A 15,236-nucleotide genomic window follows, 5' to 3' on the forward strand; every position below is an offset into this window, starting at 1 on the left:
ATATGAAATCACTGCGTCCTCTTTTCCTGCCTTCCCGCCCCCAAATCCAAGGACTTGGGACATCTAGAAGCAGGAGACCCGTTGGTTTGCTGGAGGGATGGGTTATTGAAGCAGCTTTCTCACTGACCTTCTTTTCTCTTTCTTCTCAAACCACCATATACTCCACTGCCTGAGCAATTTTCTGAGATGCAAACAAGTCCACATTAACCCAGTGTGTGAAGCTTTCAGTAGCCCTCTGTGGCTTAAAATCATTTCCAAGGATACAATCTTTCATGATCTGGTTCCATTCCAGCTGACCCACCTGAACACCTAGGATGCTAAGAATGTCCCGTCAGTTCCACTCAGTAGACCAAGGCTATTTTATGGTACCTATAGTGCTCTTTTTGCAACGGTAGTGCTGAATTACAGATGCTATGTAGCATGGATAAACCGTGTGGCTGCCAGAAACTTCAGAGAAAGAGGCCCCAAAGAAAGGCTAACTATACATTTCATTATTACTTCATTAGCTGAGTCATATCATGTCTGACTCTTTGTGACCCCATGGACTGTAGTCCACCAGGCTCCTCTGTCCATGGAATTCTCCAGGCAAGAATACTGGAGTGGGTTGCCATTCCCATCTCCAGGGGAATCTTCTCCACCCGGGGATTGAAGCCAGGTCTCCTGCAATGCAGACAGATTCTTTACCATCTGAGCCACCAGGGAAGCCCTCATATCTGTTTTATGACTACTCAAACATTTTTGAAAGACAAAGAGCAGAAATGCATGACCTCTTAAATCTCATGTGTTGATTGCACATTGTATTTTAGGACTCCTTTTGCTTTTGGTTTTCAGTGGGTTAGGCAGAGTCAGTGATACTGTCGATGTGGTGAAGAGGTGGCAGCTGAAGTTTTGAGGAAATTTCCTGTGCTGCTGTTGGAGGAGTTAGGGGGCAGGAGAGGAATAAGCAGAGGGACTTCTGTTTGTCAGAGTTCCCACTGCAAAGTTCTCTCTTACTCTGTCCACTTCGCTGACCAGTTCACTTCACCATGTCTTCAGAGAGGATGAAAATTTCACCCATATGTCCAAACTCAGCCAGAGTCCCACCCAGTGCAGCGAGGGACCTGTCCCTGTGCTGGCTGCTGGGTCTAGAAGCACGGGACCTGGTCTTTATGTCACAGAGACCAGAATCAATGGTGGCACCAGGTATGCAGACAAGTTACAGGGCTGGGCATGCGCGTAAGTCCTGTAAGGATACAGAATGGGAGGAACTGGGAGGAGATGAAGGAAGCCCCTAAATGCCTCTGGAACCAGCTCTGGCTGTTTCCTTTAGCTAAATTCGCCCAAACATGTATGCGTTTCTATAAACAGCAGTGTTTCTTTCAGTGATTCTGTGGGATTTCTAAAATGTGCATCTATTTAGTCTAAGATGAAATACTGGTTATAGGATGAAAAAAAAAAATTAAACATGCATTCCTCAGGGCCCCGAGCCCCAACCACAGACTGAACTCCCCAAAAGAGTCATTAAATCACAATGTGTGCTTAAAATAACAGATTTGAAAGAAAAAACATTTCAAGACATTAAACTTCAAAATGATCTCTGACTGTAATCCCTTCTGCTTTTTGGGTCTGGACAGCATTTGCCCCCCTCCCCCCAAAACATCAAGGGGGAGACTGGCCGGGCTCCTGGGAGGGGACGCACTTGGCCTGCTGAGTGAGAACATGGCATCTGGGCTCTGGGTGTCCCGGGGGATGCAATGTTCCAAACTAATGGCGTGTGTGTGGACATCAGTTGGGAACCAGCTTCAAAGCCCTTGGTGGTTTAGTTGCTCAATCGTATCCGACTCTTTGTGACCCATGGATTGTAGCCCACCAATCTCCTCTGTCCATGGGATTCTCCAGGCAAGAATACTGGAGTGGGTTGCCATTTCCTTCTCCAGGGGATCTTCCTGATTCAGGGATTGAACCCCAGTCTCCTGCATTGCAGGCAGATTCTTTACCAACTGAGCTACCAGGGAAGCTCATAGATAACTTTTTTCTCCTGAATATTCTGAGAAAGTGGAGCGGTGGATATAAGCAGATTCCCCTGGGCTGGTGAGTAGGAAATTCTCTGAGGAATCAGGAGGGAAATCTCAGGTGTCTTTCTTCAAGGGGCAGCCTGGTCCTTGAGGCAGGGTTCTCAGATCTGGGAACGGACACGAGTTTCCTGTCAAAGTCCCTGGGAGGCTTTGCCTCCACCCCTTGGAGAGATGGGGGGCATCTGGCCTTCACCATCTGCTCCCCAAGAACCTCTGCCCCAGAGAAAGGCAAACTGGGGCAGCCACACTAGCCATGCAGGAGCAGAGAGGTGTGGGCACGGAAAGTGTGCCCAACTCCAGAATCCACGTCTCTATCCTAACCGCTGATGGAGCAGACCCAGAAGGTCAGATACGTTTCCACGACCTTACAGTAAAAGCACGATGTTCGAGAACAGTTGCTTTCTGACTTTCATCAGCAGCCAGGTTCTTACAGTCTATCAGAGGAAGTCCACAGCCAGGGTGGGAGCGAGTGTGAACGAGATACCGGGGGAGGGGGCATCGTCCCCTCTGTTCCAGGTCAAGCCCAAGGGCAGGGCGGGACCCTGGATGGGGAAAGAACTAGAAGCCATGTCTTAAAAGGAATGTTTCAAGCACTAAATGTTTACTGGAGACAAAACACAGAGCGTAGACGACAGGGTTTCCTCCACATGTTTGAAGCACCATTGTCTGGAGGAGGAAGGAGCTTTGTTTTGTTTGGCTCCAGAGGATAGAATTAGAACAGATAGGAAGAGGTTGTAAGGATCCAGACTTTGCATCAATAGCAAAGAACATTCTAACAGAGCTGTTTAGACAGAGAGTGGTCATTCTCCAGGGAGCGAGGGGCTCTGTATTTGAACCTGTTCAGGAAGGGCTGTGAAAGCACCTGTCAGGGATGCTGGTGGAGGTGCCTCTGATTTGGGAGGGGCGACCGGGCTACTTGGGGGTTCCTTGTAAGAGGGGAGTTCTCCATGCGGAGCCCTGGCCGCTCTCCCTGCTGGTGCTCCAGGGGAGAACAGGGGCTTGATGCCTCATTGCGTCTGCAGGATGAGCTGTTTCTGAGTTGGCAAGTGGGGATACTGTAAACATTCTCCTACTCTGCTCCATGTTTGTACAAACAAATGTGTTTTTGCTGAAACTAATGTAAATACGTGCTTACTAACGAATGCACTCACCCAAGCACTGATGAGCCAACAGACCTCTCTTTTCAACCCAAATAGCTTAGCCCAGTTGTTTTATACATTAACCAATTAAAAAAACAGAGTCCACATTTGTCTTCCTTCTTAGCTACAGAAATTACTGGTAACAAATCTAAAGTCGCAGAAGCTTCCAGGGAAGCAGGGAGGTAGAGGTGGATGGAAGCGGAAACATGTGGGCCCACAGCTGAGATGGAGCCCCAGTGTTTTGTGGGAAACTCCCACAGGGTCCAACCCCACTGCAGGAATGTGACCGCTGGTCACCCGTCCCTCTAAGAAGAACAAGCAGAAGGCTGGGTCCTTGTTAAGCTAATGGACACTCTAGTCATTGTGGAGCCAAGAGTGGTTTACCCAATGATACCCCAGTCTACAAAAGAAAACAGTAAAAGACCAATACACCAGAAGTATCCACACCTCAGGGCCATCCTACAGGGATTTAAAAATGAGCAATAATTTAAACTTCACATCACCAACAGCAGCAGAAGGATACGGGCCGTGGTTTGTGGCCCATGGTGATGGCATAATCCACAGGCTACAAGTGACCATCTCAGTGCAGCCACAGAGACCGCTCAGCGAGGACACACAGTGGCCATGGTGACTCCATCAGAGACTGCTTGTTGCGTGAGCATTTCAGGATATCATCCAACAACCACTTCCTACTGAACTGAGTCTCATTCCTACAGAATGAGACTCCAGAGTCCTGGAGAAAAGCGGAAATTTGAAATGGGAAGTTGTAGTAAGAACAGGCTGATGAACCTGGCAGATCTTTTCTAAAGAGAAGTTCAGTCATTTTCCTCAGACATTTTACAGCAGTTCCTGATGACATGGTCTTGCCAAAACCATCACTGCTCATCACAAGGGTTTCCCGGTAAATCACATTCACGCATCCTCTACCACTGCCGGGTGTTTGGGGGCCATGTTTCAGGAGGTGAGTGAGAATGGCTTAGTGTGATGTTCAGATAGAAATCGACAGAGCAGGCTTGCTTGTGGACTTGCTGTGGGAGAGGGTATGTATTATATACACTGGTTTAGAAAGAACTCTTGCCTGTAAGTCAGTGAACGTGGATCCAAGCTCAGTTCAATTCAGTTGCTCAGTCATGTCTGACTCTTTGAGACCCCATGAACTGCAGCACGCCAGGCCTCCCTGTCCATCACCAGCTCCTGGAGTTCACTCAGACTCACGTCCATCGAGTCAGTGATGCCATCCAGCCATCTCATCCTCTGTCGTTCCCTTCTCCTCCTGCCCCCAATCCCTCCCAGCATCAGAGTCTTTTCCAATGAGTCAACTCTTCGCATGAGGTGGCCAAAGTACTGGAGTTTCAGCTTTAGCATCATTCCTTCCAAAGAAATCCCAGGGCTGATCTCCTTCAGAATGGACTGGTTGGATGTCCTTGCAGTCCAAGGGATTCTCAAGAGTCTTCTCCAACACCACAGTTCAAAAGCATCAATTCTTCGGCGCTCAGCCTTCTTCACGGTCCAACTCTCACATCATACATGACCACTGGAAAAACCATAGCCTTGACTAGATGGACCTTTGTTGGCAAAGCAATGTCTCTGCTTTTGAATATGCTATCTAGGTTGGTCATAACTTTCCTTCCAAGGAGTAAGCGTCTTTTAATTTCATGGCTGCAGTCACCATCTGCAGTGATTTTGGAGCCCCCAAAAATAAAGTCTGACACTGTTTCCACTGTTTCCCCATCTATTTCCCATGAAGTGATGGGACCAGATGCCATGATCTTCATTTTCTGAATGTTGAGCTTTAAGCCAACTTTTTCACTCTCCACTTTCACTTTCACCAAGAGGCTCTTTAGTTGGTTCCCCAATTCACTGGGCAACGTAATTAAATTCCACATCTGTTCACCAGAGGGGAACCCCTGGCTGCCTGCACCTGCAGACCAGTGTGGACCTATCCGATGTGAACTCAGAAGCACAGGTGAGATTTTGTGGGTAGTGGGGAGAGTGTGGACCCACGTAACCTGGGTTGGAATCCTGCCACTCACCACTTACTCACTCAGGCTTTAGTTAAAGTCCCCAAGACTCAGGTTTCTCAGTTCAAAAATCCCTAATTTTAGGGCGGGGTTCAGCTTTGAATAAAGTTCTGTTTAACTGCTCCCAGGGGAGGGACTTGAGAAGGGGAAGTTCTGAACAACCATCTCTCTTGGCTGACCCTCACGAAGCACTTCGTGCTTTGCAGACATGGTGCGGAGTGACTTCCCGTGTTCTGTCATTTCAGCTTCAGGACAACCTCGTGAGCAGTATTAACCCCACATCCATAGGGCAGGTGAGCATTAGAAGAGTTCCATGACTCACTTAATGCAACATTATTTCCATTTTTAAGGAAACACCAGAGATTCATTCACTTCAGTTACTCAGGGAGCTGGCTGGTGTCTGACAGTTTCCCTGGCTCTTTTTGGGGAAATAGCATCACAGCTAGCATATTAACCACCAAAGATAAGAGTGTCTTATGACTGTAGACTTTTTCCTCCCTTTTTTTTTTGGGCTCAAAATGCTATTATCCAGACTGATTACCTGCCTTTGTTACGAGACCCAGCTCAGAATGATTTTATTTTATACACAGATCTCAACACCATTAAGACTTGCCAGTATTTTGGGCCTTTGATAGAACCTGCTTTAGAGTCTGAACACTTCTCCACATGGGAAGTCTGGCCGATGGAAGTCCAGCTGGACGAGCAGAAGCCTTCGCAGGGCCCTTTGTCCATCCTCTCAGATCCCACGTGAGTGTTTCCTCTGTGAGATGCTCTCAGTGGCTCCTCCCCGGAGAGCATCCTGTCCACGCTTCCCTACCTGTGGCTCTCTGCACACCTTAGAGTCAGACATGCACCTTCTCTCTGGGCAGCGGGATGCTCCTGGCTGGGGAGGCGTGGGGGTGGGGGGAGTGGTGCGGGGCTCACCCTTGCCTGAGTTCCCCCGGGCCGGGGAGGGGGGCGGGGCTCACCCTCGCCTGCGTCCCCTGCATGTGTTACATCTCTGGGTGTGTGTCCCTGAGAGTCTGACACAGGCCGCGTGCATCTGCCTTCTGGGTGCCTGTTCTTGGCCACGCTTAAGTTGCAGCATTTGCCTCCGTGTGCCATGCCCCTCAGACCACCGTTTATCATCTCATCTCTTTCCCACGGTCGACTTCTCATCCTTTCCACATTAAGTGGCATCTCAGCACGATTCCAAGTGAGGTTGGATGTCGGCTTCAGAAACACCATTGCTGAGGGTGAGTATGGTCCCTTCATTTTCCAGCTGGAGACTTGAGTCTCAGAGAGGTTAAGTGATTACTCCCGGTCACACAGCTCCTAAATTGCAGACCCAGAGTAAGCCCTTGTTGGGGAATGAGGAAGACCTGAGCAAGTCGAAACTCACCATCTTGTATCCTGCTCCTTCAGAAGGTTCCCCAAACTCAAGTGGAGCCTCAACAGATCACCAATTTTCCTCTGCTTCTCCTTCCCAGACCTGAGGGCTGCCAGCTGCTGGGAAGGTATATGGATTCATCATCTGCTGTGGGGCTGTTCCTGCACATTGCTCTACGTGTGGGTGGTGGTCCATGTTCTTTGTCTGCCTTCCTTGTTGCACGGAGGGTCTGCTCTCTCTTCTAGCATCTCGATGATCCCTGTAGCACCTGTCCCCACCCCCCGCCACATTTCTCTTGTGTGTGTGCGTGCTAAGTCACTTCAGTTGCATCCAACTCTTTGAGACCCCATGGATTGTAGCCTGCCAGGCTCCTCTGTCCATGGAATTCTCCAGGCAAGAATACTGGAGTGGGTTGACATTCCCTTCTCCAGGGGATCTTCCCAACCTAGGGATCAAACCTGGGTCTCTTACATCCCTTGTATTGGCAAGCAGGTTCTTTACCACTAGCACCACCTGGGAAAACCCATGTTTCTCTAAGGGGGATGGATTCTGCTTTGGCTGCTGTAAGAAAAACCACAGGCTGGGCAGCTTAAACAGCAACCAATTATTTCTCAGGGTTTTGAAGGCTGGGAGTCCAAGATCAAGGTGCCAGCAGATTGCATATCATAGACAGAAGGGGAAAGCTCCCCTGTTTATTTTCTCAAGGTCACCAGTCCCATCATGAGACCTCCCCGCACCAAGGTCTAACTACCTCCCAAAGGTAATTACCTCTCAATTAATTTTAATTACCTCCAAAAAACCATCCCATGGGGTCAGAGTTCCAGCATTCGAATTTGGGAGACACAAGCCCATGGTCACAATGGATCCCAAGGCTGCACACTGTGCCCTCAGCAGGGGCAGCTCCAAGCAGGCATGTCTGCGGAGTGCTGGAGGGTTTGAGGTTGGCTGTGATGGAGGGTTTACACCATGGAGACCAGCAAATTCCATAAAGCAGGCCTTTCTTCTCTTTGAGAGATGGTCACCAGTAGACCCTTAATTGGGCTACTTAATCATCTTTTCTCCCATGACCTGTTCTGCTACTTTATCATATATTAAGTTCCCCTACTTTATCATATATTAAGTTCCCCAAATACAAGGATCTGTGTCTGAGCTCTCTACGCCATTCTGTTGGCCTATTTATGTTCTTCGATGAGTGACATACAGTTTTTAAAATGTGCCTGTGTAGCATATCTTAATAGCTCATGGAACACAATTCCACTCTTCTTTTTCAAAGTTGACTTAACTTTTCATCGACAATTAGACATTAGAACATTATGCCACATATATTTCAGAGCCAGTTCACCAAATACATTAAAATACATCTCTGACATTTGATTGAGGTTGTTTTAAAATTATAGAACAGTGTTGGGAGAATTAATTTGTCAAAAATTTGTCATTCTATCCAAGAACATGATTAATTCTCCATTTACTTAAAGTCTGTTTTACAAAATTTAATTAAATTGTAACATTTTCTCATTTTCTAAGGAGATTTTATTCAAAATTTGTTAGTTTCTGATTCTGCACAGATATTGTTACAATTGTGAATGACAGCTTAGTACTTCTTTTTTTCTGTTTTTTAGCTCAAAGAATGCCGTTGAGTTTTAAAATTTGATTTTTGGTAAACTCTCATTGTTTCTGTTGGATATTTTGAATTTTCTATGATCACAGTGTCTGAAAATAATGATATATTTATCTCTCCCCTTTTAACTACACTGCTGTTCTTTCTCTCTCTTTCTTTCTAATAATGGTTACTACCTACAGTACCAGGTTCAGCTGTAGCAGTGATAATAAACAGTTAACAGATCTTGATCTAGAAATGACCTCAATATTGGAACTATCAAAAGATGCTAAATATGTAAAATATTTAAATAAAGACATCAAATGTGTTAAAGAATCCAGTGCAACAGATGGACAACATGCATGAACAGATGGAGAATTTTGGCAGAGAGATAGAAACTATAAAAAGAATCAAATGGCAATGCCAGTAATTAAAAAAAAAAGAACATACTATCAGAGAAGAACTCTTTCAGTGAACTTATCAGCAAACTGGCCACATCAGAATAAAAAAAAAAATTAGTGAATACAGATAGGTCAATAGAAATTAAACCAACTGAAACTCAAAGAACAAAGAGACCAAAACAACAAAGCAAAACATGTAAGAGCTGTAGGACAATTTGGAATCCATGTGATTGGAGAGGACAGGGAAAGAGGATGGGCAAAGGAAATACGTGAAGAAAATTGTTTTAAATTAGAGAATCAACAAACTACAGATGCAAGAAGCTCAGGAAAATGGAAATCAGAAAAACAAACAAATCTAGATACATCATAATCAAACCCCTGGAGACCAAAGATAAAAGAGAAAAATCTTGAAGGCAGCAGCAGAAGAAAGTTAAATAGAGGGGAAAAAAAATTATAGCCAATTTTTCATCAGAAATTTATCAAGCCTGAGGAAAATCAAGAGATGTCTTTAGAGTACTGGAAGAAAAAATCAATAAACCCAGCGTTCTGTGTCCAGTGAAAATATCTTACAGAAATGAAGACAGAACAAAGACTTTTTAACAAAAGCTGAAAGAATTTACTGCCAAGAAATATTGAAGAAACTTTTTCAGGAAGAAAGAACAGGCTAGCAGATGGAAATGTGGTTGAACACAAAGAAAAGCAGGATGATGGAAATAATAAAAATAATGTTCCATATAATAGGCACTTTTCTTACTTTTAATATCTTTGAAAGATCATTGAATACTCAAAGGAAAAATATTAACAATGTGGGGCTTATGACATACACAGAAATAAACTGAATGACAACAATAGCATTTTACACACACACACACACACACACTTGCTATAATAAAAGACTTAAATGGATCCAGAATCTTCCAACATAATACCCAAATATCCAGGACATAATTGAAAACTGCTCATCATGCCATGAACGAGGGAAATCTCAACTTGAATGAGAAAAGACAATTTAATGCAGGCTAGCCCTGAGGTGACAACAGAGGTTGAAATGATCTAACAAAGATTTCATAGCAGCTATCACTAAAATGCTTCAACAGGCAATTTTGAACATGTTTGAAACAAATGGAAAATATACAATCTCAGCAAAGACATAAAAGAAGTACAAAGAAAGAAGGAAGAGGCAAATGGCAGTTTTGTCACGAGTGTGTGTGCTCAGTCGCGTCTGACTCTTTGCAGCCCCATGGACTGTAGTCCACCATGTTCCTCTCGTCTCTGGGATTTCCCAGGCAAGAATACTGGAGAGCACTGTCGTTCCTACTCCAGGGGATCTTCCGAACCCAGGGATAAAACCCAAGCCTTCTGCATTCTCCTACACTGGCAGGCAGATTCTTTACCACATGCCATCTGAAAATGTAAAATACATAACCTGGAGGGCCACTCACTGAGTCTGTGATGGTGGTTCTCTTAGGAGGGGCGAGCGAGTTTTACTTGGGGGTCAAGGTTTGAGGCAAGTTTGTCATCTTCTACATATTTCATTTTAATAAAACCCAGAAAGAAAAACTAAATACTAACTTTCTTGTCTTTTATAGGGAGCATTTGGATGTTTGTATATACTTCTGCTTTAAATAAAAAAAGAAGAAAGAATATCTTTAGAATAAAGGCCAGTGAGAACTTGTGCCCTGCAGGTAAAGGGTGCCAGGTCCACTGGGAGGACAATCTCAGTGATGCTAAGAACTGAGAAGATGGTCTTTTAGATTCTTACATAAAAATGGTCATAAATCTGTCCTTTGCTCCAAATATTAATAAAACTGTGTACTCTATACAAAAAAGTTCTGTGCTTACTAAGAATAAAGTATGTGCAAGAAAAATGTTGAGTCTGGGTCCTGTCTATATTAAAATTTTGTACTCACTGGGGTGGGTTATCATTCCCTTCTCCAGGGAATCTTCCTGACCTAGGGATTGAACCCACATCACCTGCATTGCAGGCAGATTCTTTACCACGGAGCCACCAGGGAAGCTTTAGAGCACTCACCACAGCAAAGGTTGTGTGATTCAAATAAGAGGCACTTGTTGCTATGGAAACTTTGAAGACTCAGTAACGACTTTGGGATTATTTTATCATCTGATTGGTAGGGTTATATGAGGACCAAGTGATGTAGTTGTAGAATCTACTGCATTCTCTTAACTAATATAGGGGTAGGCCACTATTTTCAGTGTACTTACTAAGAGGTAAGAAGTTCATGGTGATGCAATAGCCACATCCCTGGTTTTGTTTTCATCTGGTAATTTGATATCATGGCCTTGAAGATAAGTATAAAGCACAGGAAGACTAGTGCCTGTTTGGGGCAGAGTATCTGACTAGTTTTTAATCAGTTACTAGGAGAGCCACTGGCATCTCTGGGCTCCTAAGAAAACACAGTTGGAAGATGGGATGTAAATGAGACGGGAACCGCTTCATGCATCTGCGCCAACTTTTCCTGGTTGAATGGTTTTCTAGAATCACATTAGAGCCTATTCATTATTTGGAGATTGAAGGCCAGCTTCTCACAGACTCCTCCACCCAGGGAGCCCTCGCCCTTGAGAGCTCTGAGAGGCTCTCCTGGCAAAACATGGGCTGCTCACCATCTGTCTCTTGGTGTTGAGGGGGGGCGGCTGAGTGGAGATAAGAGATGCCATGGATGGATCTGTGGGGTCAGGCAAGAGTGGGGCCGCCTCCCCTCCCTCATGCCCTGCCCATGGGAGGTGTTAGGGCCTCTTCTTGGCTTGGGCTACTCCCTCTGAGAAAGGGACACAAGGCTGAAATCACTCAGAGCAGCAGCTGATCGAAAATCAATTTATACTTAGGTTTAAAGTCCTATATATACTAAAGGACACCTGTGCCATTTCTTACTGTGCAGGTTCTGCACATCTGTGAGGATAGGAGATACCAAGATGGTCTATGTAAGGATGAGTAGGAAATGAAAATCTGGAGACTTGAATCCTGAATTGGGGTCTGGTTGAGGGAGGGGAGGGGAGGGGGAGGAAGGGGGTGATCAAGAATTTGCTTTTTTGATAAAAGTTCTTTTTAGGCTGAAAATGCTCTTGGCATAATGAGTTAGATAAATATATTATCATCTGTTTTTCCTTGTATTTAAACAAAAACGGCCCATTTCTTAGGGCCCATTTCTTGGTGTTGTTTAATCACAGGGATCTGTGATTTGAGAAACCAATGCCCACCCATCCGTCTAGTTCATGGTTTCAGCTACAAGGCCCAGAGAACTGAAGCGAGAGCTCTGGGTTCCTTGCCCAGGGACCTCCATCACGGGAGAAGTCACTCAGACCACCAAGCTCTCTGTCCTTTGATGAAAACTTGAGTCAGCCTCCCAGGATGATATTGGATTCCAGCGTAGAGCAGCCAGAGATAGCTGAGGGGAAGGACCTGCATCCTGTGTCACCTCCCCAGACTCAGGTGTCCTGAGTGGCTGCCTGGCCTGTGCCCTCCTCACCCCTTGGGGCCCCTCAGACCCTCAGGTGCAGCAGGAAGGGGCTCAGGCAGACACAGTTCCACCTGAGTGTGCAGCCCGAGCCTCCTGCTCTTTGTCACGACACCAGCCTTCACTGGGTCTTCCAGGGCACCGAGGGACAGCAGAGCAAGGATGCTGATTCTGGGGACATGTCCACAGCAGTTTCTGGGGTGGGAGCTCAGAGACATCATCTGAGAACAAAGTCTGTTCCCCGGGGGCGCATCTCAGGGATCAGTGGGGTACCCGGGTCCACCTCACTCTGCTGTTCACAAAGCAGAAGCAGCCACTCCTCAGACTTTAAAACCTAACTTCTAAAGACCCACAAGTTTCTCTCCATGCGGCTGAAACTCAGTCACACCCGGTGATGGTCCTGGAGCCGTCTGGTCCGCACAGGTACAGGGGGATGCAGCCTTGTATCCTGGTCGCCTAAGGGCATGGCATCAAGCAGGTCAGCTCTAGGACAAGGCTCACTGTCGCTGTCTCCCTTGGGTGAATGTTGGTAAGATTTAACGTCTTTCTAACATGCAAAACCATGTTCATCCACACACACAGAAGGGCAAGTGGCGCGTGCGCTCAGTTGCTCAGTCATATCCGACTCTTTGAGACCCCATGGACTGTAGCCCGCCAGGCTTCTCCGTCCATGGGATTTCTCAGGCAAGAATACTGGAGTGGGTAGCCATTCCCTCCTCCAGGGCATCTCTTAACCCAGGGATTGGACCCACATCTCTTGTGTCTCCCGCATTGGCAGGCAGATCTTTTACCACTGAGCCACCTGGGAAGAACAGAGGGCGCAGGACAGCCTAAATCCTAGCCAAGCACCCAGCAAGAATTTGCACATCTTGTAGACATATTAAAATAGTTTACTGTTCTTCAGGCTGTACTCTGATGGGTTGTCTTCCCCAGGGGATAAGCACCTTGAGATGAAAGAAACAAACAGGACAGAAGAGGGCAGATGAATAAACTGAATGTCCACACACCTCTTGAGCGAGCCAGTGTGTCTGGGGAGGATGGGTGGTCCCCCGTGGCCCACCCACATCCTTCCTCCTTCTCAGATGACCCCGCCCCACCTCCCTTGGCATCCCAGGCCAGGGGTGGATGGACTGCAGTATCCACAACCCCCTAATGATACGACTCACACTCTCAGGCTCCTGAGACGTGTAATTATGCAGCCAGGGTTCTGAAAAGGCTGGTTAAACATCAGAAGCTTCACAGCAATATTTCCACACTAAGAGAGATTTGCCATGGTGAAAAAAAAGAGGTTCCTTCATGTGGCATGGCGCCCTCCTTGGCGGTAGGGTCACTGAATGCATAAATTTGATTTTCAGACTCAAAGGTCCTGATGCCTTTTGTAACTGGCTGGGTAATCCTCGGCCACCCGGCCCCACTGTCCACTCAGACTCCCCACCACGGGAGGGCAAGCCCCCTTCCAGGAGTTCCTGAATTTCCGCAGAGGCTGAAAAAGCTCCCTAGCAACTCGGACAGCTTCACATCCATGCCTGGGTGGGGGTCGGGGGTGGGGGGTGGGGGGGTATTTGCTCGGCCGGTCCCCACCCCCACCCCAGCCCCGGCACACAAAAAGGCTTCTATTTTTTCCAAGGATTACATGCCGGGCAGAGAAAGGAGCAGCGAGGGCACGTGATGTGTGTGTGGGGGGGTGATGGTGTGAATGGCTGGCTGAGCGGGGCTTTGAGCCTGCGGCTAATTTACTGCCTGGGTTTCCTTTCCTGTGGCTTTGAAGGGGCCGTTGTACTCCACCCACCAGAGTCATAATCGCCCTGCCTATCCGCCTAACCACCCAAGGAACTCCAAAGCATTCTGATTTATTTGCAATAAAATTGAATAAAAGGGGTGCTCGAGAAATCCTTATCCTTAAAGCCCGTTGCTTCAACGCCAAATTTCTGATAAGGCCTGCAAAAACACCTTATTCCAGCCTGAGAGGGGCTTCTGAGCTCAGCCCCCAGGCTGGCCTGGCTCTGCAGGGAGTGTGAGGGCCCAGCCCCAAGTCTCTACCCCCCATCTGCCTGAAAAACCCCCAGTGTCTCTCCTCCAGCCTTTTCTCTGATTGTGGAGTCCGAACAGGACAAGCTGGGGTTGGTCTTTCTGCCGATCGGTCTGATCAGAGCCAACGCCTTCCTCTGTTCCTGGAGGTTCAGGGCAGCCCAAGAGAATGGGGCCCTAAGAGGATTAAACAGTGGATGAGGAGAGAAGCCGCGAGCAAACTGCAGGAGTCGAAGAGGGGGAAATGGCACAGGGGATCACAGAGTCTGAAAGCCATGAGTACATGTTCCTTTCTCTCATCTCCAATGCTAGTGGAAAATTAGGAACAATGAAGATGCTAAGTTTTGACTCTAGTTTTAAATGGTGAAAGGTCACCAATCTGCCAGTTTCTCTGTGCACTCACAGACCTGATAACTAGAAAAAATGGCTTAAAAACACGTCAGGATTCAAAAGTGCCTTAAAATATGATTTTGCTGCTGCTGCTGCTAAGTCGCTTGAGTCGTGTCTGACTCTCTGCGACCCATCAATTTTCAAACTGGCGTTTTTATGACTCCAAACAAAGTTAAGCTTCGTAACACTGCAGTATGAGAATCAGTTAAACAAAGATTGCTTATACCTGAGATGTGGGGTCCTTCCACACCATCCCTGTCTCAGAAACAAATTTTAAATACAAGATGATTTGTCATTTATTAAGAAAAATGTGAATCTGGAAGTTAAAGATGGCTGCATTTGTGTGATGTTAGTGGCATAGAGTAATCAGGTGTGCTCTTTGATTCCATTCTTCTTGTCTGTAATCACTCACCCTGTGTCTCAGTTCTATGACTATAATTTGGACCCAAATGGACCATTTGGCCTGATGACAAACTGCACAGTGTCATTTATAGCTAGGAGGTTTGAATAAAACTTGACATCATTGTGGACCCTCACAAATGCTCCTGACCCTCCGCCTCATCTCAACCCTGTCCCATGATGTGAAAATGGATTCTGGAAACCAGAGCAGGACCCAGGGCCCTGGTCACGTGGGGGAGGTGGGGGTGGGGTTGCAGGGCCCCCAGCCTTGCACGGTTCCCCTGACAACTGCCTGCATCTGGAGCACATTGAATAACCTCATCCTTTATGTGGGCCCATTATGTTCTATCAAAGCCATTATCAAT

General features: G+C 46.6%; 1 protein-coding gene and 1 long non-coding RNA gene across 2 annotated transcripts; both read left to right on the forward strand.

Annotated features, from left to right (window-relative positions):
* The first annotated feature begins 1,931 nt into the window (after positions 1-1,931).
* Positions 1,932-5,884, forward strand: LOC147346151 (uncharacterized). Its single transcript, XR_015153472.1, has 3 exons — positions 1,932-2,070; positions 5,091-5,159; positions 5,805-5,884. It is a non-coding gene; the product is annotated as an uncharacterized LOC147346151 (long non-coding RNA).
* A 178-nt stretch (positions 5,885-6,062) lies between these two features.
* Positions 6,063-10,364, forward strand: LOC147346152 (uncharacterized). Its single transcript, XM_086372365.1, has 5 exons — positions 6,063-6,218; positions 6,328-6,439; positions 6,596-6,710; positions 7,199-7,343; positions 10,171-10,364. Exons 1-4 carry the CDS (start codon positions 6,063-6,065, stop codon positions 7,305-7,307), a joined length of 492 nt encoding a protein of 163 aa, XP_086228491.1. The 3' UTR covers positions 7,308-7,343; positions 10,171-10,364.
* Positions 10,365-15,236: the final 4,872 nt, after the last annotated feature.

Source organism: Bos grunniens, chromosome 24, assembly GCF_055505025.1.
Source record: "Bos grunniens cultivar Pamir isolate PY7600 chromosome 24, Bosgru_T2T1.0, whole genome shotgun sequence".
In the NCBI taxonomy this organism is placed as follows: Eukaryota; Metazoa; Chordata; class Mammalia; order Artiodactyla; family Bovidae; genus Bos; species Bos grunniens.

Coding starts and splice junctions, on each gene's coding strand:
- LOC147346152 (XM_086372365.1), top strand. CDS start 6,063: ATGCACCTTCTCTCTGGGCAGCGGGATGCTCCTGGCTGGGGAGGCGTG. Junction 6,219..6,327: donor TGCATGTGTTACATCTCTGG/GTGTGTGTCCCT, acceptor CATGCCCCTCAG/ACCACCGTTTATCATCTCAT. Junction 6,711..7,198: donor GGCTGCCAGCTGCTGGGAAG/GTATATGGATTC, acceptor ATTATTTCTCAG/GGTTTTGAAGGCTGGGAGTC.